This window comes from Camelus ferus, chromosome 8 (genome assembly GCF_009834535.1).
Source record: "Camelus ferus isolate YT-003-E chromosome 8, BCGSAC_Cfer_1.0, whole genome shotgun sequence".
Lineage (NCBI taxonomy): Eukaryota > Metazoa > Chordata > Mammalia > Artiodactyla > Camelidae > Camelus > Camelus ferus.
This window is the reverse complement of record NC_045703.1, coordinates 35,386,962-35,411,746: the sequence shown is the minus strand read 5'-3', so window position 1 is coordinate 35,411,746 and position 24,785 is coordinate 35,386,962. Positions and strand designations below refer to the sequence as shown.

The 24,785-nt window shown below is 38.5% G+C and overlaps 1 protein-coding gene across 1 annotated transcript; it reads right to left on the bottom strand.

The window, feature by feature from the left end:
• Nucleotides 1–5,087: 5,087 nt before the first annotated feature.
• Nucleotides 5,088–21,066, bottom strand: RWDD1 (RWD domain containing 1). The gene is made up of 7 exons (XM_032484753.1): nucleotides 20,781–21,066; nucleotides 14,923–14,988; nucleotides 12,613–12,743; nucleotides 9,147–9,290; nucleotides 8,308–8,440; nucleotides 7,733–7,795; nucleotides 5,088–5,377 (listed from the first exon to the last, which is right to left on the bottom strand). Exons 1-7 carry the CDS (start codon nucleotides 20,851–20,853, stop codon nucleotides 5,256–5,258), a joined length of 732 nt encoding a protein of 243 aa, XP_032340644.1. The 5' UTR covers nucleotides 20,854–21,066; the 3' UTR covers nucleotides 5,088–5,255.
• Between the last annotated feature and the right edge of the window lie 3,719 nt (nucleotides 21,067–24,785).

Genomic DNA, 24,785 nt, shown 5'->3' with positions numbered 1-24,785 from the left:
TTCAAAAATATACAAACTCTCTGGACAAGTGAATTGAAAACCCACAACTAGATGACGATACCAAAGAGGAAACAAACCCTTTGTGGAGGGGACACAAAGCCTTAATAAATGGCCATGACAAGGTATATTTTCCCGGGTTTTGTTTGTTTAGTTTTGATTTTTGCCCTGGAGCCAGCCACTGTTGTCCAACAGTACTGGTGATTATAACGCAGTAGATTCTTTAACCACTAGGTGGCACTTGTGAACCCAGCATTTTTAAGACTACTCAATTTTGTTGCTAAATGGAGATACTGTCCTTTTCATGCTCAAAAGAGGTATTTAAATTTAACATCATTTATACACTCACTAGAACAGGCAGTCTTAGGAATACACCTTGTGCTTAGCAAAAGGGGCTCTATTATGAACAAAAAGTTTCTTACGAAATGGCAATAAGGTATTTGTATCCTGTGGTAATTCAGAATAAAATTCTCACAAATTTCATTTCTCCCATTCACAACCCTGTCACATAAGTGTGGGCATGTGCTTATCTTTGCTTATTTTTTCCATCATAAAAAATATGAATAACTAACTAATAAATAACTAATAAAAGAAGTTCATCTCACTTGCTCCAATGCAAGCACTGCTATCTTTTTGACTAACTCTTAATATTCTTGAAGCATAACTCCAGGACCTGAATGATTTCCATACCCACAGGGATTTTTAAGAGTATTATGCTTGTTTATTAGCTTGTTTATTAGCTAAGGGACTTGCACCCTTGAAGCTACCTCCTAGCACTGATTCAAATTCAAGACTAGGCTTTAATCATATTATCTCAATTTAATTCTCCTACAACAAAATAAATAAATTGCACTCCATGCCTTAAGCCCTGTGTGAAAAAAATTATTTTCTATTTTCTATACTAATTCATCTTATTCTCAAATCTTCCTTCCCATTAACAAGAAAAATAAATAAATAGTAAACTATAAATTAAGATCATGTAACTCCTCCAGTGTTAAGCGTGGACTTGAGGTGAAGTTAATTAAGGCATTTTACACCCTCTGTTAGGCTGTTTCTCTTGTCCTAGCAGATAGTCCCTCCTTCCCAAAAGGACGTATGACACGGGAGAAGCTTAGAGTCTGCATAATGGTGGAGGGAGGTTCTAGTCTGGCCTATGTTCTGTCTCCTTGAGCTTTGCAGACCTCCAGGAAGCTGTTTCTCATTCCACTTGGGCGTCCAGCCCTGGGGTCTGTTGCATGAAACTGGCAGCCATTGCTGGTGACCACGGACCTTGCTGTGCTAAGGTCTCAAGTCCCTCCTACTCAGGAGCCTCCTTCTATTACTGGATTATGAAGGTGAAAGACGGTGGAGTGGGAAAGGTGAGAGGGATTTGTAGACAAGGCCCCGTGAAGAAGTTCACTGGTAACTGACCAATTTTGATCATGGTCACTAATGTTCCTTTTTTAATAACTTCTTCATGTTAAGAAAGTATAATAATTGAGGATCAGAGGTTATGCTATTTTTTTTCAAACTTCCACAATTAGCACACGAGCCCATTATTCCAATTCACACTCTTTTTTCACCAGAACCATCTCAGATATTTTCATACCAAGCAACACGTTATATTTCAGTGGTGAACAAAAATACTAAGTATTAAATATTAAATCCTCACTGTTTCCCTTTCATGCGCAAGCTCCCTGGGGCTGGCTCAAAGTGTGCTTGCTTTATTATCAATTGAGCACCGAGGTCTGGAAGAGAGAAATCTTAACCTCCCTATGTAAAAAAATACATATGCACAGACACATTTCTGATCTCAAAACAGAATCCCATAATATCAGAGACACAAGATAGTAAATGCATGCCTTTATTAGCATCAGTATTCACCTTTTAAAACAAATACCTTTAGTAACAGATCCTAATGTCTTAAAGTCCTTTAAATAGAAATGAATCAGTCTGATACTTTAAAAACAAAATTTAAATGTCACTAGATACATCCTGATTAATATCAATAAGTTTATTTCAAAAGTATAGGTGGAAAATATTCTAGATCTATATTTTCAAAATGGTCAAAGGAGTTCCACAAAAATCAATCTATTAAAAATACCACCGTATTTGGAGTATAATTTATTTTTATCTGATGACTATATCATATTGAAGTAAGTTTGGACTGATGTGATTAAGGCTAATGACCTGTTTTTTAAAGTCTTGGGCACGTGGTTGCAGCCCACACTCCTGTGATTTCATGCCCTTCACTACTTTACCTTAACCATCTGCTTGGGGCTGGTAACAACATGGCTTCATTTTGTTCATCCACTGAGCACTTTCATTTATGCCAAGAAGCCCATTTGACCTGAAAGCTCTACATCGTTTCTCTTCCTGGTCTTTCTACCTAATATTCTTGGGGATGGAGACCAGGAAACCCTGAGAGCCTTTTTGAAATACCAAGGATGACGGTAAAGTGAGTGAGGCACTTAACCTCAGGTGCAAGATTTAAGGAGATGCATAAAACTCTGTAAGTAAGATAAATAATATTTTAATGCAGTATTTTTGAAAACGAAAATTAATTAATATCCATGAAAAATGAAATATCTAAACTTTAAATAATTGCTGATTTTTCCTTTTACCTCAGGTGCCATTATAGTTCTGCATAGCACTGTTATTTGAATTTTTGGTTTGATGACCCTTTATAGTCTTGAACCTTCACCAGCATTTTCCCATCTTTTACTAACGAAGGGGATTCAGTGCATCCAACTTACCTCCTTTCTTTCCAAGTCCTTTGATGAGTTTGCCCAACAAAGGTAACATGAAATAGAAGCCTACAAACTTCACAATACACGTTTTCGGCAGCATTCTGCCAGTTGTTACCCTGATACAGGGCCTAAAGCAGCTAACAAACTAGTATCATTCACATTTACATATTTATATGAACTCACACTTCTTCTGTGAAAAACTTCCCATCACTTTAGACTCAATGGCATCTCTCAAATTACTCCATACAATTCTGAACTTCGTGACTCATTCTGACCTATAATCATACGATGCCTCCCTTTGTTGCCTGTCACGTATATTCTCTGAAAGACAAACACTGAGCTACTTGTAGTTCACCTACATTCTGTTCGCACCTCAATAACACCTAACAATGGGCTAGCACATAAATATTGAACACCCACAATCTCCTTTCTTCTTGAATCCAAGAATGCATCTCTTTACCTCTTGGCACATGTATCTCTGGAGGTTGTGACAGTACAACTGATGATCTCATCCTCTTCACTGGTAAGAGATGTTACTGGTATCTCTCTCGGTTTTACCTCAACTAGGAAATGTTCATGTAACCTTTCAGATGTGTTGCCTTAGATTAGTTTTTAGCCACTTTTTCCCTAAGGCATCCTTGCTGGCAGAACGTGAAGTAACAGAATCTAGAGCATTGTTCAAAGCTGCAGATGGCCGATAGAACATTTTTTTGAACTTTCATATTCTATTTTTAAAATGCATGAGATTTTTGTATTCTATTCCGTAATTCATTCATTCAACAATTAGGTACCTCTTCAGTGCCATTGTTCCAAGGATACAACAATTAATACACATATTTGTGTTTGTTTTTAACCTCGTGATACTGTATACAACTCAGTAAGAGCAGAAAAACCAAAACAAAAATTTCCCCAAATCCAAGAGCAAAACTGATCATCCAAGATGGGCCAATTATTGCGCCAAATACCGCTAGTCATGCTATTATACATCCTGGGATTATGTGTACTCTGGTTTGAGAAGCCGAGTCCTTGGTTAATTCCCAGAATACAGAGCCAACAGGAAAGTTCATATTTACTCTGGATGAAAATATTTGGGAGTATTATTAGAACAGGTTGTCTTCATTTCTATTTCATTAGATTCTGCCTACATTCTGAAATGACAAAGGTGGAAATTCAATTCCCCGAAGAAAATGTATAAAATGTAGACTTTAAAAATTTACGTGAGCCGCAAGTGGAATCATTCTTGACATTTCAAGGTCAAGTCCTCATTGACCTCAGTGCTATGTTGCTCACCATTGCTTTTCTTAACCTTAACTGAGTCATTCTTTCAGGTTCTTATGCAACTCCTGACCAACTGCAGAAAGCATCTCTCCTTACAAAAAGCAAAATCTCACATAACAAACTTTTGGACTTCTCTCTGCACAAAAATATTTAAAATTACTGCTATTCCTTTTTGTTAGCCATGATCAACACTGGTGAAGGTACTGAATTTCTCAATGATAGTTTTGTCTTAACTACATTTTGATCATAAGGTCTGACTCCAAAACTAAACGTGGGATTGACATTACTGCATTTGTGGGTATACAGCATATGCATTTTTGAATGGAGGCAGCTATTTGCAATAGTACAAGTGATTTCCTATGAGGGTTAAGATTCATTTCTCCAAAACTGCAGTGACTGGATAACTTGCATGAAGCCTAGTTTTCCTACTTGAAGCCCCCAGGTCAATCATTTCAAACTATTATGAAGGTTACATGAAAATGGATGTGTGCTACCCTTGCAGGCAGTGTAAACCCCAAGAATTCAGATCACTTCCACCTGGTCAATTAGAAGTCAGGGAACATCGTACTTCATAGACAACTGTAGGATAGCGGTTCTTAACCAGGGGTGACCATCACAATCACCTGTGTCACTGGCAGATTTCAGTTTTAAAATTCTGATTGAGGTTTAGTTTATTAATTTAAACTGAGAAAGGCCTAGGAGTACACACTTTATAATAATTCCACAAATGATTCTGATTCAAATATTACTATAGGACTAAAGTCCATTTTATTCCTGACTATAATATGGGCTTCTGGTTTTGTTAAGACTTAAATTTATCATGCCCTAAGGCTAGAACTCAGAAGGTTCACTATTCTGTTCACCGCAGTCTTCTATCTTATATGAATGACAACCCTTAGAATCCAAAGCCACCACGGTCCCCGGTATAGAAGCTCCAAGTTGGTCCAGCCCCTGTATGTAAACCCACACCTGTGCACAGCAGCAGCCAATCTTCTGGTCTTGGTGTTACAGGCAGGATCTCTCTCCAACATTAAATGACTTTCAATATGTGACCTTCTTCCCACCAATAAGAGGAATGGAAGATTTTAATATTTGAAATTTTAAGATCAGTTTATTAAGTTCAATGATGAAAGCTATCAGAAGAATATTCTCCTGAAAATTATTTTTTCTTAGAAAAAAGAAAGGAAAATCAACACCCTCTCAGCATAGCCACAGATGCTGTGGCAGTCAAGCCTCTCCGGGGACAGTTCATTAGTCAGTCAGGTCACTCTCCGGGTCAGCAGGATTGTAGTCTGGATCATCCTCGTCATCCTCCAGATCCAAGTCATCCATCTCCTGGAACAAAGACTCATCTACCTCCACATTGTTTCCAGCTGCAAAAGATGGAAGATTTCACCTTCAGTCATACTCAGAAATAAAAGATACAACTCACTGCCAGTGCCAGAGACCTCCCAACGTGCACGTGAGGTGCAAGGAATGAAACCCCAAACTACTGCTGTAATCACACCAACGGCCATCTGTACTGGCCAGCAAACACTCACACACTTCAAAAGCAACTTCATGCTTCCAGTTTAGAGTCTAAAAATCCAGCTATTAAAAAAAAAAAAAAACCTTTCTAGAACAAATTATTTATGATCTGGCATGTTATGTAAGTTGAAGACGACTATGACACACCCTGGTTGCACAGAGTTGATTATCACTGACCATAAGACCTGTACCTGGAGTTTCTCTCTTCCAATACTGGAGATAACACACATCATTAAAGCTCAATTACACTTATAATTAATTGACACATCTAACTTGGTCTTCACTCTCACCCATTCCCCTGCAACCAATGGTATGTCTTTCCTAGATTCCAAATGTCTAAGCCCTACAAGAAACAACACCCTGGCTTTGCATTAAACATCTTCACTCTTCAGTTTGTCTGTAGCACATAAAAGCAGGATATTACAGTACTCTTAAGTCACCAAAAATTTTGTTCACCCTCTTTCCTTCCCAGACTCTAGCCCTCTGACATTCAACTCAATAAGGAGTCCTAAGAACAGTTCAGTAATAAAAACACAATTTGTTAAGTCCAAGCCAAAGAATAACTGACGCTATCTGGGAGAAGTAGTGAAGGGGCGCAAAGAGCAGATGACATCTGAAATATTTTCATGATAAATTTGAATCCACCAAGAAAAGGAGCCAGGATGAAGTGATTTTAGGTAGAAGGTTATGCAGAGGCCGAGAGAAAACCTAAGATGCTGAATACCTCCAACTGGAACAAGAGATTCTTGAGGAAAGACATCTGGTGATAACACAGATGGAGGCCAAACTAAAAGATTATGGAGGTCAACCTTTGCCTCTAAAGAGCAGAAAGACATCACAAAGCATTTTCAAGAGAGAAATGTCACGATTACACATGGGTTTTAGAAATGCTGCCTTAGAGGTAGTGAGTGACAACAGGGTAGATAAAGACCCTGGGAGGAAGAGATTGAAGCAGGGAGCTCATTTATGAAGCTATTACAAAAGTCCAGTTGAAGAACAATAAAACTTTCAAATCAGGAAAAGAGAGTTGAAAAGACATTTCAGAGGCAGAATCAACAGAGAACTTTTGGTAAGTTATTGGATATGAAAAAATAATCCATTAGACAGGGAAAAACGTCAAAAATGATTAGACAGTAAAACTTTTCAAGTTCAAGAGAGAATGAGCCTAAGCTTTCCGGATTCAGAATTTCTCAACAAAACAAAGTAAAATAACCTCCTAAAATGAGAGGGAGGACAGATAAGGACATCCCTGTTTTTTGTTTTGGGGTTTTGTTTGTTTGTTTGGTTCGTTGGTTTTTTTGAGACTAAAAACTTCAGAGCAAGAATGTAATAAGGTATTAAAAAAAAAAAAGCTGAGTGTCAGTAAGAGCCCAGCTCAGGTTAAGAGGCATGATTCAGCAGTGGGCCCCATCAACAGTTGATTTATAATCTTCTCCAGAAGACAGTCCAGGAACGAGGCTGAAAGGCAAGATGCTACAGGACCCCCAACTGGCATGACAGGCGTGACAGAAGGATGACGGAGTGGAGACCCCAGGGTGCTGCTGGAGTGCTGACCGAGTATGGAGCCCAGTTTAAGAAACACATACAGGCTTCAAGATCTGTGAGGACAGGGAATTTGTCTAGTTGTTCTCTGCTGTATCCTCAGCAGCCAGGACAATGCCTGGCTTATAGCAGGGGTGCAGTAAGTATTTGTGGATGGATGGACATGGATGAATGAAGATTAAAAGAGGGTAAGTAAGGGTTAGGATGAAAAAGAGAAGAAAAGCATAAGGGACTAGACGTCCAAAGACAGTAGAGTGGTATGAAATGTAAGATTTCTGGTTAGACAGCATGCTAGGAGTTCTGGGATTGAGATTTTTATACAGCTCCAAGACAGATTATGCATTACAGTTTCCATAGATCCGTGATACTAGAAATTTGAGGAAACCAAGTCACCTGAGTCACAGTGAGTTGATTTATGACCAGTTGTTAGAGGCTAATGTGACCACACTGTTTACCCAGTGCTATCTTTGATAAAATATACTTTAAAAAATATATTGCTATAGTTTCATGTATAATCACACATTAGAATTTATTCTTCAAAATATATTTCTTTACAGCCCTGGGAGGAAAAATTATATATTAAGTAACCACTCCAGTTTTCCTGGTTTAATATTAAAAATAGCACATTATGTACATGTGGAATTCTAATATTATCTTACCATCTTCCAAGAACTGGATATCAGATGTGTCGAGATTATGATCTGTTTCAAACAGCTGTCTCCCTATAAGAAATAAATATATTTCAATTTGAATGGCAGAGTTTCCTTCCATCTTCCCTACAACTTTTTCAAAGGTACAATAATTAAAGAAAACAAGTCTGAAAACCTATTTTTCTGGGAATTTCAATAAATTTATGAACTTAGTAAGGAGCTAAGAAGCATACAAAATGCATCTGCATTAAAATGAACAAGTTAAAACTTAGCCTACCTTAGAGTCCTAGAAAACAAGTGGGTTTGACTCTAGCACTCCTAAGGCTTATGATACTAAAAGTCATGCTAGCTGTATCTTGAGATCTATCCATTGCAATATTTAAATGAAAGATAAGCCAAAAATTAATTATAATTATGTGTGAAGAAACATCATCTTACAGAGAGAATGCTTTCTATTTCTGTCCTAGATGCCTAAGTATATTATTTTCTTATGAGAATCTGTCCAAATTATCCTCTTGCTATATAAGAAGTAATATAAGAGGGTTTAAGGGGAACAGGAAATGGGGAGGGGGTGCAGGTCATACCACTTAATTTATTTTTTCCTGCTTGTTCTTCTTCTTTCATTCGTTTCTTTTTAATTTCCAAGAGTTCTGCATCAAACTTGGCCTTCCAATTTAAGAAATTCTCAATTGTAACTGGAGTGCCATGAAATAATTGCTTAGAAAAGAAGAAAGACATGTCACCAAAAAACGAGATTAACAGTTTAGAAAATAAAGCCTAATGACCTTCTAGACAAGTGAATATAGCCACTTGTAGGAAAAACACAGAAAAATGGCTTCAAGTTTTAAAACATTTAGTCTGATTTCTGCTTGCACTGGCTAGTCTCATTAGTTTTGGCAACTTACTCTGGAAAAGTCATTTTTATTTTTATTACAAAAAACAAAGATAATATACTATGTATCCCCATTGCTATTCACTGTTATGAAGAAAGCTGCTGCTGTCGGTTATTAATGTTTTAAATATACACCAATTCACAGCACTAACAACATAGCTTATATTTTTCACTTCATTGCAGAATCTAAGGTTTTCTTTACATTAAGTAACTATTTAAATCACTTTGGTGAGGGCTTTACAGTTCTAAACTCTATACTGTAAGTAAAATAGTTTATATTCCTTGATTTTACCTGCATGAGCTTTTCTTTACTGATTATTAATCATTACTGTGCCATGCCACCTACTAAATGAGGGACCTTCTAAAATTTTACTTAGTAAAGCTTTGCTAAAATTTACTTGTTTATTTCTGTGATTCCCCAAAAAATTACTGAAATTTCCAAAGGCAAAAACAAACAAAAACAAAAAACCAAACAACCAAAAAAAAAAAACAGATTTGAAGAATGAAAGAAAACATGCCTTTTAAATATACCTTTTCAGCTTCTTCTGCTTCTTTTTCTTTTTGTTTCTTTTCTTCTTCTCTTCTAGTTTTCATTTGATCCACTATTTCATTTAATTTTTCTTGCACAGCTGTCACTAAAGTAAAGATCATCACCATACCAAGGTTTTCTTCTGCCTATGTAACCAGAAAAACAAAGTTGTAGTAAGAAACATAATTCTCAGAAAAATAAAAACAACTAACCAATGGGAAAAAAAGACCTTTCAGCATAATCACTAAACTCCATATGTTTATAATATGATTACTGATTATGATTTTATCATTATATATCAGTTATACCATAAGTTCAGACACCTGGATCATTTAACAATTGAGTATATAAATAATAGTATCTCACATTTTTAAAGTCTTATAATTTGCTATATTCAACTTAAAATATGTATTTCAATAAATTCTACTTAATAAGCATAAATGTAAGAAGAATTCAGAAAACGTTTTCCTACAATAGCTAACAATATTGGTTCTCCAGCATGTTTTCATTATTTTAGTTCTTTGGGGGTATTTTAAGAGCTGAGACAATGAACTGAATTTTGAAGGCAAAGTGATTTCCTAATATAATAATAAAGAATGTAGATACTTTTATGATTTATCTTTATGTACCTTTTTTTCTTTCTATTTGAAATGGTTTAAAACCAAATATAAAAGCATCTCCAACTCATCATAAGCTCTATCACTACCTCTTATCTATTCTTAAATGTCATTTAAATCCACCTACTGTTCTCCGTCAACGCTGTTATTATTCCCTAACCCAGGGTACCATCCCCTTCAGTTTGTAATATTACAAGAAACTCTTAACCAGTCTTCTTAAAATCTCTGGTCTTGTCACCTCTGACATCAACAGAGTTCTCTGACATTTCAGTACACACAGAACTCATCTATTCAGTCTCTTGCTTAAAAATCCCTCATTAGCTTCCCAAACCTGTAAGGAGCAAGACCATACATTTTAAACAGTTTAGAAAATCCTTTGGGAATTAACCTTTTTAGTTCTAACACATGTTACCACCAATCTCAAATTCTAAGATCAAGTAATTTTAGAATGACCGGAAGTTCCAGAAGGAAATAATCTCGATCTCTCTCTCTGTCTCCCATGCCTCGTAACAAGCTTACTCCTCCACCTTCAAACTCTTCTACTCTCTTTATTGCCTGAAAACTTTTCCTTCAGTCCCAGCTTCACCTTGGAAGCTTCTTCAGTGCCTCAAATCTATGCCCACTCATCCAATCTTTTACTTCACCCATCAGAGCATTTTTCACAGAGAATCATGATTTCCAGTTTGCTGGTCCATGTCCTCACCAGAGTATAAAGTCTGTGAGAGGGGGAATGGTATCTGGCCACCTAACTTAACCCTGATACATTTCAAAGACAAATCCCAGTAGGATCTCTTTTTAAAAAGTTAAGTATTCCAATAGAAAAGCAAAAAAAGCAGCATTCATATGAAAACTAGACAACTAGAAGTTATATGAAGACTTCCACATCACTAGTAATTAAAGAACTTCCGATTATAATTATGTACTATTTCCATCTTACCATCATTTTTTCTTTCTAAATGAAAATACCTAGTGCTAGCAAAAGTAGGCAGACACCTCAATGGCTACAGTGAGAGGATAACTTGGTACAACCACTTTAAGGGTCGACTTGGCAGTATGTATTGAAAGCCTGCATAACCTTTAATCTGGCAATCCTACTTCTAGAAAGCACCAGTATACTCATCAGTAATTCATTCTTTTCATTTATTCAAAAAATATTTGAGTGTCTACTATGTGCCAGGGACTAGCGATTCAATAGACACCCCGCTCTAAAGATTTACAAATGGTGATATATATAAGAATGTTCAAAGAATTATGTATTAAATCAGGCAAAAATGAGAAATAAATTCAAGGTGTTTCAAAAAGCACATGTGTAATTACACATACATCCAGTGAAATGCTATGAAGTTATCAAAAATGACAATCCATATATATGTTTACTAAAATGGGAAGATGCTGATATATATTGTTATGTGAAAAAAAGAATGTCACAAAATACTACGTATAGGCTGACCTAACCTGGGGTGGGGGAGGGAGACTATAAATATAAGCATAAGTAAAAAAGTCTGGAACTATATCACACCAAAGTGTTACTAAGCAGTTACACCTGGGTTACTGAGATTAAGAGGAATCTTTATTTTCTTCTTCAGATTTTATGTATTTTCTGAGTTTTTTGTAATATAAATTAATTATTCTGATAACTAAAAATTAATACAACTATTTTTAGAGAAAAAATACAAATATATTCCCTCAATACATCAGATCTCAGTTAAGTATCAGAAAGAAATCAAAATTTCCTTTTTGAAAGGAAGGAGCTTGAGTATAAATAAAATATAAAATGTATATTTAAAAAAATCACTCAGCTCAAATAACTTACATTAACACATGACTGACTGAATATAGTATATTGTCCCACACTGTCTCCACCGTTTTTAAATGAAGCATGTTAAACCAAATGATATAACTTCATACTGGGTAATGGAGTGAACAAGGCCCAGGATCAGCATAAATTAACATTTGAGAAATCATGTTTCCCTCTGCATTCTCCAACAGCTCCAGATATTTCTAAAATATCAGTATTCAGAGCACCTCTACTCCTTGAAATATACAAGTCACATTTAAGGCGGAGACATGTTTTCTGTCAGCTCTTCTTAGAAAAACGAACAAAACCAGGATTCCTGCTTTTAAGATGGTGGAGTAAGATTTTAGTTGCCCTCCCTACTCCCTGCTCTGAAGAATCCATAAAAATTCTCTACCTAAACAAGAGAGAGCTTCACATATCTGCCATGCCCAGAGTAAGGAGCCATCCCAACAGAGAACTAGCCAGGAAGGAACTTTCCAATACCCATTCTTTTTTTCCACACAACATCTTCTTTTGGAGGAGTTATAAACCACTGCTGCTGTTTGGAAGCTTAGGGAGAAGGGGAGATAGGAAAGAAAAATGTATCAGTCACCACCCCTCTTACCAGATTGTAGGCAGCTAGCCTGCAGCAGGTCAGAGGGGTTGGGAGTTTTAGGGTTTTTTTAAGAGCTGGAATTTTTAAATGCACATGGGACTAGACATTCTGAGAACCAAATCAAAACTGTGTTTATAATTTATAGTACCTAACTGGACTTTTTATCACCTTTTTATCACAAAAATCACAGGGCTGACTGAATTTCAAACAAGGGTATAGGGAGAACTTCTCTTACTCAAATTTTAAAGTGGAGAACAAAAATAAAAATGCTTTGTAAACACACACACACACACACACACACACACACACACACACACACACACTCTCTCATATCCTGAATTCTGCTTGTTTAATATATGGGCTATACATATTTAATACCATTTTCTGACTCTTATAATTAATATATAATATTTAAGGCCAATAAAATAATGCCATTACAAAACTTGTTATTTCCTTACCTGTAATGCTAATAATTTCAAAATGTCTGAGACATCAGTATCTTCTAGATTTAACTGGGAGAATATTTCATAAAGGGGGGCTTCATCTGGGTATTTTTCACTGTATGTAAACTTGAGGGTAGCCTGGACAGCTGAAGACACAAGGTAAGAGCTTGATATGAATACCATAAAATGTAAAGTACAGAGAGGTCAACATATTTGTTGAACCAATAATTATTTTATGACGTGTCAACGAACAATTTTCCTACAAAATAACAAGGTTACTATGAGACCAGATAGGTAATCACTAATTCAAACAACACATACCACAAAGATAAGTGAAAACAAATCACAGGAACACTAAAAGTCACTTCTAACATGAAGTACATTCACTACGCGTGAGTATTTCACCGATTTCACCATACTGCTTGTCTGAGAAAGAGAATGAGAGACAGATGAACAAAAGGCACTGAGTATGACACACAGAAAAAGTACTTCCTTAGGCTCATTTTCAGGTCCCTACCAGAGACAGTTTCCAGAGCATATCTGACTTCAGCCCTGGAGTCCATGTTTCTATCTGTACAATGACAGCAGGCATTGCTAGAGGACACGGTTTTCAATGGACAGTTTGAGAGGTTATCTGAGAAACTTTTACCCTGACTCATCCATACGTTCTCCCTCAGGCTTTTGGCCTGTGCCAGTTTACAGATCTGACACTTGTAGAGGTGTGAGATTTTCACAGGCACATTAGTGCAAAGTATCTCTCTGCTACCTGGCCTGATGAATTCTCAATTTCGCCAGGCAATGTGCAACTGAGTAGAAGTGCTAAACATTTTCGGTTAAAACTTATTAGTCACAATGACCCTTTGTCTAGATTTCGCCGTTCCTGTAACTCATACTTTAATTATTAAAACCTCCTGATTTTGGTGATTTTAACTGAAATCTAGGTTTTTCTCTCCTTGGGAAGGGGGAAAAAAACACCTTAAAATGTGCCAGTTTGATATTTTGTTTTAATTTTGTGTATGATGAACAAAGAATTTCATGTGTATGATGATTAAAGAATTTTATGAATCAACGGATATAAGAAAGAGTGTTAGGTCAGTAAGAAATACAATGTCTTTAAGGCATTTTTCTTCTTTTTTTTATTTAGTACATTTCTAATTTTATTGCTAGAACATTCAGAAGGTTTTTTTTTTTAAATTTATTGATTCTACTATATGATGTAATAGACACTATAGAAAACTTAGGAATATATTAAGGGAAAAATAAACTCAATAATAATCCCATCTTCAGGGAGAGACCACTGTTCTCATTTTGGTATATTTAAAGTATCTTAAAAGTATTTCTTAAAGATTACTTTAAAGTATCTTTCTATGCATATATTCACATTTTAAACAAAATGTAAAAGGATGCTCATGTTATAGCTGAGATTTTATATACATATTTATAAATAATATCCATCTATAAAAACATATGTAAATAACTGTATCCAACATCTTTTTAATTCAGAGCTCAGTAATATCTCAATGCTAACCTCATTTTCAATTGTACAAGACAGATTGAGAGTTATCAAGTGATACCACTAATATTGGTATTACTGACTGCTCATGGCAGAATTTCAGTTGGCTAGCTTAACAGGGGGAAAAAAAAATCCTTGGGTTAACACCAACTTAATATAATGTCTATCAAATTACAACATTAACTGAACTGGACTAAAGGTGGAAACAAACTTCAGACATTCCTCCCCTGACGTGCCAAATTTAAATTAATTTACTTAATTTTTTTATTAGTTTTACAGCTGCTTTATTTCAGTTTGTATAATTGTCTTAGTTCCACAGTTATGTTAATACTGGCTTTTATCTGGTTTTATGTATATACGTATTTAAATAACAATAGAATATCCATCCCTAAAGAAAGGAAAACATGCAGATTGGTATTTATCCAGCCCAATTTATAACAGCAAATATCCAGTAGACACTTCAAATATCCAAACAGGAAAAAATCCATGGTATTCAATGGACTACCACACAACTACTAAATTACGTGTGTGTCCAAACTCTTGTTTTGGACAAAAATCTCCTGCACTTTCTCTATCTGCTGTATTGTTATGTTTGTTTCACTTTTAAAAATTAAGTTTACTGTGTCAATACACCTCTTGACTTCCTCTCTATTATTACATAGTAAATACTGACTAGAAACCCGTAACATTCACACTAGATTCTCAACAGCACCTTAGCATTCCACATGTGCAAGGCCCAGCACAATGGCTGCAGGATGAATAAAATTCCTGAGAGGCTTAGGAAAACTGCAAATATTTTTGATTAGACTTACTTTCATCATTTTCTCCGGCCTCAGATGTCACGGTAATGGTGAAGCTGGGTGGATTTTCTGATAATACTGCAAGAAAATATACACAGAGATAAAGTTATTAAGATGCTTCCCAAGGCACATGCTTTTGTTTATGAGCAAAATATCAATATCCAGTCCTGGAAACGGATCCCTAGCCTGTATTTCCCCTTCCACAAATACAGACTGAACAGAACAATCAAGTGATAAAACGTCCATCAATTTCTATTTAAATCTACAGTTTTCTTTAATCCGAAAAGAACTCTCTATACTAGACACTCTTGTAGTTATACCAAATCAATTAAAATAACTAAGTAATTTACTTTTTAATCCAAAATTTCCACCTATATATAGAAAACTACATTCTAAAAAAATTCCCAAATGGAATGGCAAAAAAAAAGTTTGATGTTTCTCATTAGAAACTACCCACTGATAAATACTCAGTATTGCCATTAATTTTTAAGCTTATATATTCTGAAGCATAATTCAGAATCTCCATGACAAAGGTGAATATTAAGTTGTCAGAGTTTGTGTCTTCTAGCTATCTCTTTCTCCCACGTCATCTCTAGAACCAAATTTCATAGTTCATACTTACAAATTATTGAGCCTCTACCATGTTTCACAGAATTATAAAATTATCTGTGAATCCAAACATCAAATTGCTTACAGTTTGTTAAGTGAGACATGTAAGTCAACATTTACATAAATAAGAAAGCTGTATATACCATTTTACAGCTTGATGTCTATTTGATACTATACATCTGTTTATGATCTGTTCCCCCACAAGAGTACTGTACTAACTCTGAGAACTCCTAGGTTAGTGCCTGGCAGTATTGAGAAACTCAGTAAATTTTGGCTGAATGAAAGAGCTAATAAGCTAATGGAATGAAAGGAGAAAGACAGTAACAAAGAAAACTCGTACTTAGAACCATTACAAGAGTAAACAAGGAAAACTCAAGCCACTCGTGATTGTGGCTGAGCCCACGAGAAAACTCTGTGCTTCGTTCCAGGCCAAGGAAGCACTGGCCCCGTCAAGGTTGGGAGCAGCTCAGCGGCCTCTTTCTGAAATGAAAGAGCACAGGGATCCCTGAAGAAGTCGCCACGGAAACTACTCAGCTTTTCCTACTTGAGAATTTCTGAAGTCTTCGTAAATACTCATTATCAATCAGATTTTCAAGAGATACGCCCTCATTTTAATGGAAGTTTAAAAGTACTTGAATCAATGACGAACATCTAAGATTAGTAGAAAGGTGTTTGTCAGGAAGATAAAAGACTCACTGCACTCATATTTTAATTGGCCTCAGCAGTCCAGCCGATGCTGAAAAAGTAATTATACCTAAGAGGCAATTATAATAAAGCTTTTAAATATGACTGGCCCTACCCTTTTTCTAACAAATGTGTGTAAATATATTTCATTCTTATTTCTTTTCATGACCAACGTTAGCATTTACATGTCATAAACTGCAAACATTGCAACTATAAACATAAGGGTTCAACCCAGTGACATTCCAACTTATTATTTTTTAGGGCTCCATGAGGCTGTAAGTTAGGGGTCACCTACACCCAACAACAGCTAACATTTATTGGGCATTACTCTGCACCTGTACTGTTCTATGCATTTATACAAAGATCCTTTATTTCTCACACTAAAACCATTAATTTTATACTGTTACCGTATTTCACCAAATTTAAGACGCCATCAAGTATGTGATGCACCCTACCTTATGTACCAATAAGAAAGAAAAAGGAAAACGCCAACTAAACTATGATATGCAATCGATTATAAGATAACATCATATTTCAGAGATGTTTAAATGTAAAAAATATCTTAGAATCAGCTAAATATAGTATCATTCCAATTTTATAGATGTGGAAACTGAGATAAAGAGCTTTTAAATAATGTGTCCAAAGCTATACAGGCTAGTAACTAGCAGAACTGAATAAATTTACTGTATAGAATTTCATTTAAAAGGAAAAAAATTTTTTTTCAGCTGAGAAATTCCAGGGAAGTCATTTGAGCTAGGCAGTGAATTAAGGCATACCGGTAAGTATAGATGGAGAAAAGGACTGTAGGTCGGAGAAACATGGCAGCAAGGGACAAGCTTAAGGAATACACAAGGAATTAGAAATTATTCCATTGGTGGATGTATGCGTGGTAAAGAAAACAAGTTGAAAATACAATTGAAAGTTTAGCGTGGACAGTGATAGCTTTTTTTAGCAGCAGTAATAAGGTCAGAATTCTATTTCTAAACATAGAGGATAAATCTAGCAACAGTGCATAAAATGGAAAGAGAAAAACAAGGCTAGAGGCAGGATGAAACTAGGTAGCCACCGAAATCATCTCGGCAAAGTTAATTAGGTTCTGAACTAGGCTGGTAGCAAAGGGAATAGCAGGGAACAGGGAAAAAATCTAATATGCTGATGGATGCCAACTTGAATTTGCAGGCAGAGAATGTGCCACAAACAAAAACAAGAAACAGAAAAGAAAACCCATATATATTTGAAGGACACAGAGTACTTTCAGTTAAAGGTATCAAGTACGCATTCAGAAATGGGCAAATGGAATTAAAGAGAGTTGGGCCTGATTTTAATTTGGGAGTCATTAGACTAAATGAAGTCGCCAGAGAAAATAAAGAGAAATAAGGGCCAATTTCAGCCATGTAAGGCATTCTGAATTGGGGGAAAAAAGTAGGAAGAGGAAAAAGTGCCAGATATTAAAAGAAAAGCAGCAACCACAAAGGTAGTAACAAACTCAAGAGAAGCCACCTGAGTACTGAGATCCAGGTCTGACATGGCAGTGTCTACAACATGCCCTGTGTGTCTGTGTAGCTGGGGGACGGGGCAGGGGGTGGGGAGGAAAGGGCCTGTAAGATCACATCTCAGTCGCTAACAGCGCCCTCTGTGATCTGGCCCCTGCTTACTGATTTGTCAGGTCTCATTTTCCATGACTCTCACTTCTCACTTTAAACTCTAGCCATACCCAGCTACTGGTCCTTTGAACACACTTTGCTCTCTCAGTCACCCTTCTGCACACTTGCCCCTTCCCCCAGTCTCATTCACACAACTCCTCATCACCCCTCAGTCCTCCAAAACAGTCCTCAGATTGTCCCTTCTCCCTTTGCTCAGGCTGCATTCTACACATATCTCCATAAAGCAATCATCCGCTGTGCTGTAAATTACTTATCTGATGTCTTTCCCCAAGAGACTGAGCTCCTAACAATAAATACAGAAAATATTTAGTAAATAAGGAAACCATATAGTAAATGAGGGCATGGGAATGCTAGTAAGAACATCACTGAACTGCCTAACCTTGGAAGCCAGACAGGACAGGGAGGCAAGATGAACAGGAAAGAGTCTGATAAAATATCAGTCTGTGAGAATTCATGATGAGAGGCGTGTTCAGTAAAAGCATGGAAATGAAAGAACTGTAGGGCTACAAAGTTTATAGACTAAAGAGAAATTTCAGAGGCCAAAATTTTAAAGATGGCATTTCTAAGGTGTGGCTGTAGCCCCATGCAGTTGTAGAAAATGGACTATGGTCGGCTGGATTGTGTCTCTTCAGCATCCACAAGTGGGTCACGATACACTTAACAAAGGATTCTTTGTCAGCACTCAGCCATTTATTTAAAAAAAAAAAAAGTATCTACATCCTTCATCAACAGCATTGGGCATTTACCAAATCTACTGTTAAATGTGATTCAAAATGAGATACAAAAACTACCAATTAGTGTTCCTTGGCAAACTGACACAAGCAAGCTCTCATTCTTAAAGTTGCTATGAAAATATTAAAGTATGAAATCATCAGCATGAAAGAAGGCTGTAAACCAGTAAACCTTGCAAATCCTCAAGATTTCAAAAGACCAAACATGAAAGTATGTTATTCCAAAGCCCCCTGCCTCTTCCTTGAGGTTTCATAAAGAATCTGATTGTAAGTAATGCAAAGTTTCTAAAGTATTATAAATCAAGACTTCTCACTTTAATTTGTTTATTGCAATTGTAGGAATGCTGATAGGAATCAGAGGCAGATGGACTCAGCTGATACTGCAGATTACTTGATGTGTCAAAGATTCACAAATTGTCTTTTGTTACCCTGGCTCAGAATCCTCAAGCACTTTCCATCTGACAAGAATTTCACATACTGAACTATATCAGAGCCTGGTACAATTTGAAAGAACCACACAATTTGAAAGAAAAAAAATTTTAGGGTTAAAAATGTATCACTTTTATAAATGTTTACGTGCACAGTATATAATGAGTGATACCTTACGTCCAAAGAAATGAAAAGAATAGCACATCTTACGCTTTCTTAACTCTGCCTACCCTGTGTTCATGCCTGTAACATTTCCAGTGTTCTAGAAATAACCAAATGTCTCGGTTAAGAATACAATAACTGACCCTATATTCTATTTTATTTAGACATTGATATGTAAGCAAGGATAGAGAAGGGAGCCAGACTCCATACACACTCACCCAGTTAATGACACTCTCAAACCCCGCTTCACTCATCCCCTTAACATCCTCACAGCATAGCTGTGCTGCTGGTGAGAGAGAACATGAACAGGACTGGAGCTATACAGGGATAGCTGAGAGACATCTGCCTGTTGGCAAAGCAGAACAAAATTTGCTACTGTTGCAAGCAGTGATCAAAAGGTGGAGCTAAGAAAACTAAGCTAAGCAATGTAAAGGGAGAGGGGTTGGAGTTATGAGTTAAAATAACATACCTTACACTCTGAATTCTGACAATCAATGATGGACAGCACTCAAAGGAAGGGATAGGGAATGTAAATCCCACAAACCTAGGCAATCCTCACTCATATTGGCTTTATTACATCACCTCTCAACAACTGCGTGTAATGTGAGAAACCATATTGATATGGTTATCTTGCAGCGTCTTCAGAAATTATCTGAAGAATGGTTTAATACAGAAAAATTCTCTTCCTTTAAAATATACCTAATAAACTTCTCAATAACATTTTATATTAGCCCAATTTACCAAGTAATCTTCTGCTCCCCCACATCCCGGCTGCAGCTAGATCCCAAGTCCCAAATCTCTGAGTACTAGTCCTGCCACTAACTTGCTGGCCAACCCATAGCAAAGCCACTTACCTTTCCTGAGCCTCCATTACCTTGCTTGTAGCAAGAGGAAGCCAGGTTAGGTGATAATCTGATATTCTAGCATTTGTCTAATTACGCATGGTCTTACAGTGAAACTGAAATTTGGGCCACCTCATTCATTGGGCATTCTGCAGAATGTAAGGATGTTTAAAAAAAAAAAAAGAAGAAGAAGAAGAAGAAGAAGAAGAAAGAAAGAAAGAAAAGAAAAAAACGACAAACTTCAGAAACAACGCTACTCTCAAAACTGATTCTGGGTAACTCCGAGAACTCTGAATCCCATAAACTTTTAAAACACCACCGTACGAAAAATAGCTTTCTACCTGAATAAAGGTGAAAATGTGAAAACTGACACTTCTGCGGTTCTGCAAAGACTACTTCCACTTGGGGTATCTATTTTCGTGTAATTCTCTAAACCTCGCGCTGCCGTTAAGTGGCACGGAAACCAAAGTGCCCCCGACTGAATTACAAGCCTGACACTCCAGGGCCCTCGCAGCCTCGCCCAGACTTCCAGATTTCAGGGAACAAACGGAGAAGGGGAAACAGCCGTGGAGTTACTAGTAAGTGCCTGAACACTCTGCGAGAACTAGAGGAAAGAGTGGCGGGCGAAGAGGCCATGCGGCCCCGCTGTTCGCTTCTCCATCCTGGTCCGGGACGCCGAGGGCCGTAGCGACTGCGGCCGGTCCCACTCCACCCCTGGGTAGCTGCGGGCCGGCGGCCGCGGAAGTCACCTGTGAAGGAGTCAGGGTAGATGGACTCCAGAGCCTCCAGTTCGTTGCGCTGCTCCTCGCCGTAATCTGTCATCGCGGCCCTCGCTGCAGCCCATGGATGGCCCAGACACCCAGGCGGCGCGCAGCAGCCGGGACCGCGGCCGCGCCGGGAGAGCTGGCAGCGGCCAGGCGGGCGCAGGCGCAGAGTCCCTGGCTGGGAGGCCCGGGACCCAAAGCCAGGCCAGGCCTGCTGAGCAACAGCCCGGCGCCGGCCTCCACCTGCTCCCTAGTTCCGCGTTCGACTGATTGGGCCTGGCCAGTGGGCCGCCTGTCCCACGCCCGCTCGGGATTTGCTGATTTGCTCGGATGATGAAGGCGCCCGGTCTGGCATTTGCCACGGACACCTAAGGATCGGTTTCTGGGCTTTGCAGGGCCTGAGCCGGAGAAGCCCCTCAGCGCCGTATCCTCGCTCGATGTGTCTGGGCTTAAGGCCGGCCTCACGTGCCAGGACGTGACGGTGTAGCGGGTGGCTGGACGCTGGGGGCGAAGTTCGTCATTTCCGGTTTCCGAGTTTCGACCCTGTAGTGGCGGCCGGGTGGTCAGATACGCTGAGCCAAAGGCTCAGAAATGTGCCTTTGCCTTAGTGCTGGCTAGTGGTGGGGTCCTGGTGAAGCTTCTCGAGCCTTCGCGTTCTTGGGGCCCCACGGGAGTGTGAAGGCCAGTGGGTCCGGAAGGGTCTGTTCTGCTGAATAGCCAGAGTGAATCCGGGGAGAAATCAGATGGGAGTCCGGAAGTCTGGGTTCTAGATTCAGATCGCTAGGCTTCCGTTTTGAGTCTGTAAAATGAACGCGGCTGGACATAGATTTAAATAGGTCTGTGATTGCGTATTTTCTGTGAATGATGTAACAATTTTGATGAGCAATGTAAAAGTAGCAGTTCTCCGAGAAATACTTCAGAACCTTTGGTTTGGCAGAATGAAACTGAGGAAGTGAATCTCAGTACTACAAGCCTCACTGACCTCCACTCCTTGCTTATCTCCTACAGTCTACTCTGACTCAGCACAGCAGCTAGAGTTAACCTGCTACAATGTAAATCAGGTCATGTCACTCTTTTGCTCATAACTGACCCCCCCCCCCCGCCCCTTAAAGACCCTTGTATTTAACAGTATAAGCGCTATGGAATCTGACTCCCTGACCATCACCTGCATCTCCTGTGATCTCTTAACCTTATTTCCTACTACCCTGCCACCTATTCCGTGCTTCAGCCACACTATCCTCCTCGCTGTTCTTTAAAAATGGAAGGCAGGTTCTCCCCCTAAGGAGGGGCTTGCTGTTCCCTCTGCCTGGAATGCTCTCCCCACCCCACCCCCCGCCATGCCCATGTCTTTCTTTAGCTGTAACTTGTTCAACGAGACTACCCCAATCACCCTACTTAAAATTAAAACCACTTCCTTCTCAGTACTTCCTTTTCCCTTTACCCCATGATATTTTTCTCATGACACTTTAAAATTACACTGGGATTATTTATAATGTTTATTCTTTCTCTCCCTCTACTAGACTGTGAGTTCCATGGGGTCAGGGATTTTATATACAGTTGTACTTTAGTACATAGGGCAGAGCAGGACAGAATAAGCACTCAAAAAATATATATTCTCTGAATAAATGAGTGAATCCAATGGAGTACTAACATGATATGATTCTAAACGCACTGGACCAGGGAGTTATAAAACTAGTTTAAAGCCCTTCTTTATAGTTGACTTACCAAATGCATTTGTATAAGATGCATCCTCTATGGGTCTCAGCTTCCAAATCTATGAAATGGGGGAGTTAGGCAAAAATGATCGAGATAATTTCTAGATTTAAGAATCTATGATTCCTCAAGATCTTGCTTACATTGGTGATAGCTGTGTACTAGACTTCAAAGACAGTGGTTAACACCTCTGATCCAAGGTGTTAACCACAAGAGTGGTGTCTGTGAGCGGAGTTGTTACTCCCCTAACAGTCTTGATGCTAATGTTCTTGAACCGTTTGGCAAGATGGTGACCTCAATTCTGAGCAACCACAAAGTAGGGACAACATTGAGTTTTAAGTAGGCTACACTTCCACATTACCTTGCATCCAAGGATGAAGTATAAGGTGGACAGACTTGAAATAGCATTTGTACATGTTCCTTTTCTCTCACCCTAGTAATGATCATTTTGATCATTTGTTTTCTTTTACTTTTTCTTCTCTTCCTCCTCTTCCCTCTCCTCTCTCTCTCCTCTGTCTCTCTCTGTCTCTCCCTCTTCTCTGCATACCGCCTCCCTCTCTGACATCTGCCTTTGCTTTGGATTTGAAAGGGACTAGGTGGGGAAGGAGGAGAGAAAATGAAGGAGCAAAAGAGTTATGGAAGAAGATAGGGTTAGTGAAATGCAGTATGAATTTTATTAAATGTGTGGAAGGAAAATAAACTTGAGAGTTAAAGTGGAAAATTAAAATTTAAGTCAAATCACCCTTTCAGCTTCCTGAAAAAAAAATATAGTGACAGTTGAGTCAGGGATGACCCTAAGGGTGTGCAGGGTTCTGGAAAAACATTTTGTGGGGTTGAGGGGCAGGGGAGATTCCTTATCTATATAAACAATTTTATTAAAGGATGTATTTTAAAACTTCGTGGGCTCATGTGAGATACAGTGATTTAGTGATGGAGGTTTAGAATAATAGATACACTTGCACATTTGTTTACTGTTTAATCAGTGTTCATGGAGATACTCTACCATGTCCATGCACAGTCTCTTCCTGGTCAGATGGAAGAACAGTATCATCTCTATGTTCTTTATTGTCAAATGCATTGTTGCTATCTAAATTCATATCTCCCACAATGACTAAACAAAAACAAAAACAAAACAAAAAGTAGCACTGTTGTTACTACTCTCAATGCCACAGCTCTTTGTAGTTTCTATTGAAACAATATAGTTCTTGCCTCTGCAGGATTCTAATACCATTTATGTAATGCTGACGACATCAGTACTCATTAAGCTCCATCAGCAGCATGCCGCTCCTGAACACTGGCTTCCAATGATTTTCTCCAAGAATGTGCTCTCTAGGTGAAGTCCATCCATGCAGTTCTTACCCAAAACATGCAACAAAATGGGAATGGTCATTTTTCTAGTCACTATCTTCCAGAAACGTATTTTCTTGATTTCTGTGGCACATAATCACTGTATTCCTAGACGGGGATCTCTTTGGGTGCTGCCTGCACCCTGTCTTCCACACAGAGCCACAAGTTGGGAGGACCGACCAGGCGCCTTTGGGCGGAGCCAGAAGAGCCACCCAGTTAGTGTGCCGGAATGCGCTTGACCCACCCGGCAGAGCACAGCGTCACCGCACAGTCAGCAGCCAGAGAGGACAGGGACCCGAAGGGCGAGCTGTAAGCCTCCGAGGGCTTGATAACGCCCCGCTCCACTACCACCCACCCCCAGGCTGATCAGGGGCGGACACCCCGCGCACAGCCTACCCTGGATGCCCGCGGCGCGGCGCGGTGAATAAGGACCTGCCGCCATCCCGCCAGCTGGGATGCTGTAGACGGAGATGGGCTTCTCTGGTCGGAAAACAACGGGCCCTCAGCGCGCCGAGGGCAAAGGGTCCGGAGGTGCGCGGAAGCAAAGAAACCCGCCCACGCTGTCGGGCCCTAGAAAATTTTCAAGAATGAGCTCAAAACGCAGAGCACCCTAACCGCAGGCAGAACGGAACTGTATTCTTAACTACATTTTATTATTCTAGCTCTGCCACTAGTAACTAATGGTTTTTGCTGTTGGATTTATCTTTCCCGCAAAATATACACCTTTCTCACGGTATTCTTACGACCTATTTAATCGTTAATGGAGAAAATGTACTTATTTTGTAGGCAGCTTTCTCAAATTCATGTTATCTCAAGGTGAAAGAATGGCAAGCATGAACTGGTCAATAATACGACCATTATTCTTGATTTAAGAAATTTGCTCAACTACTAAAGCGCCACATCGATCCAGATTAGCTTTTTCCCTTTGGC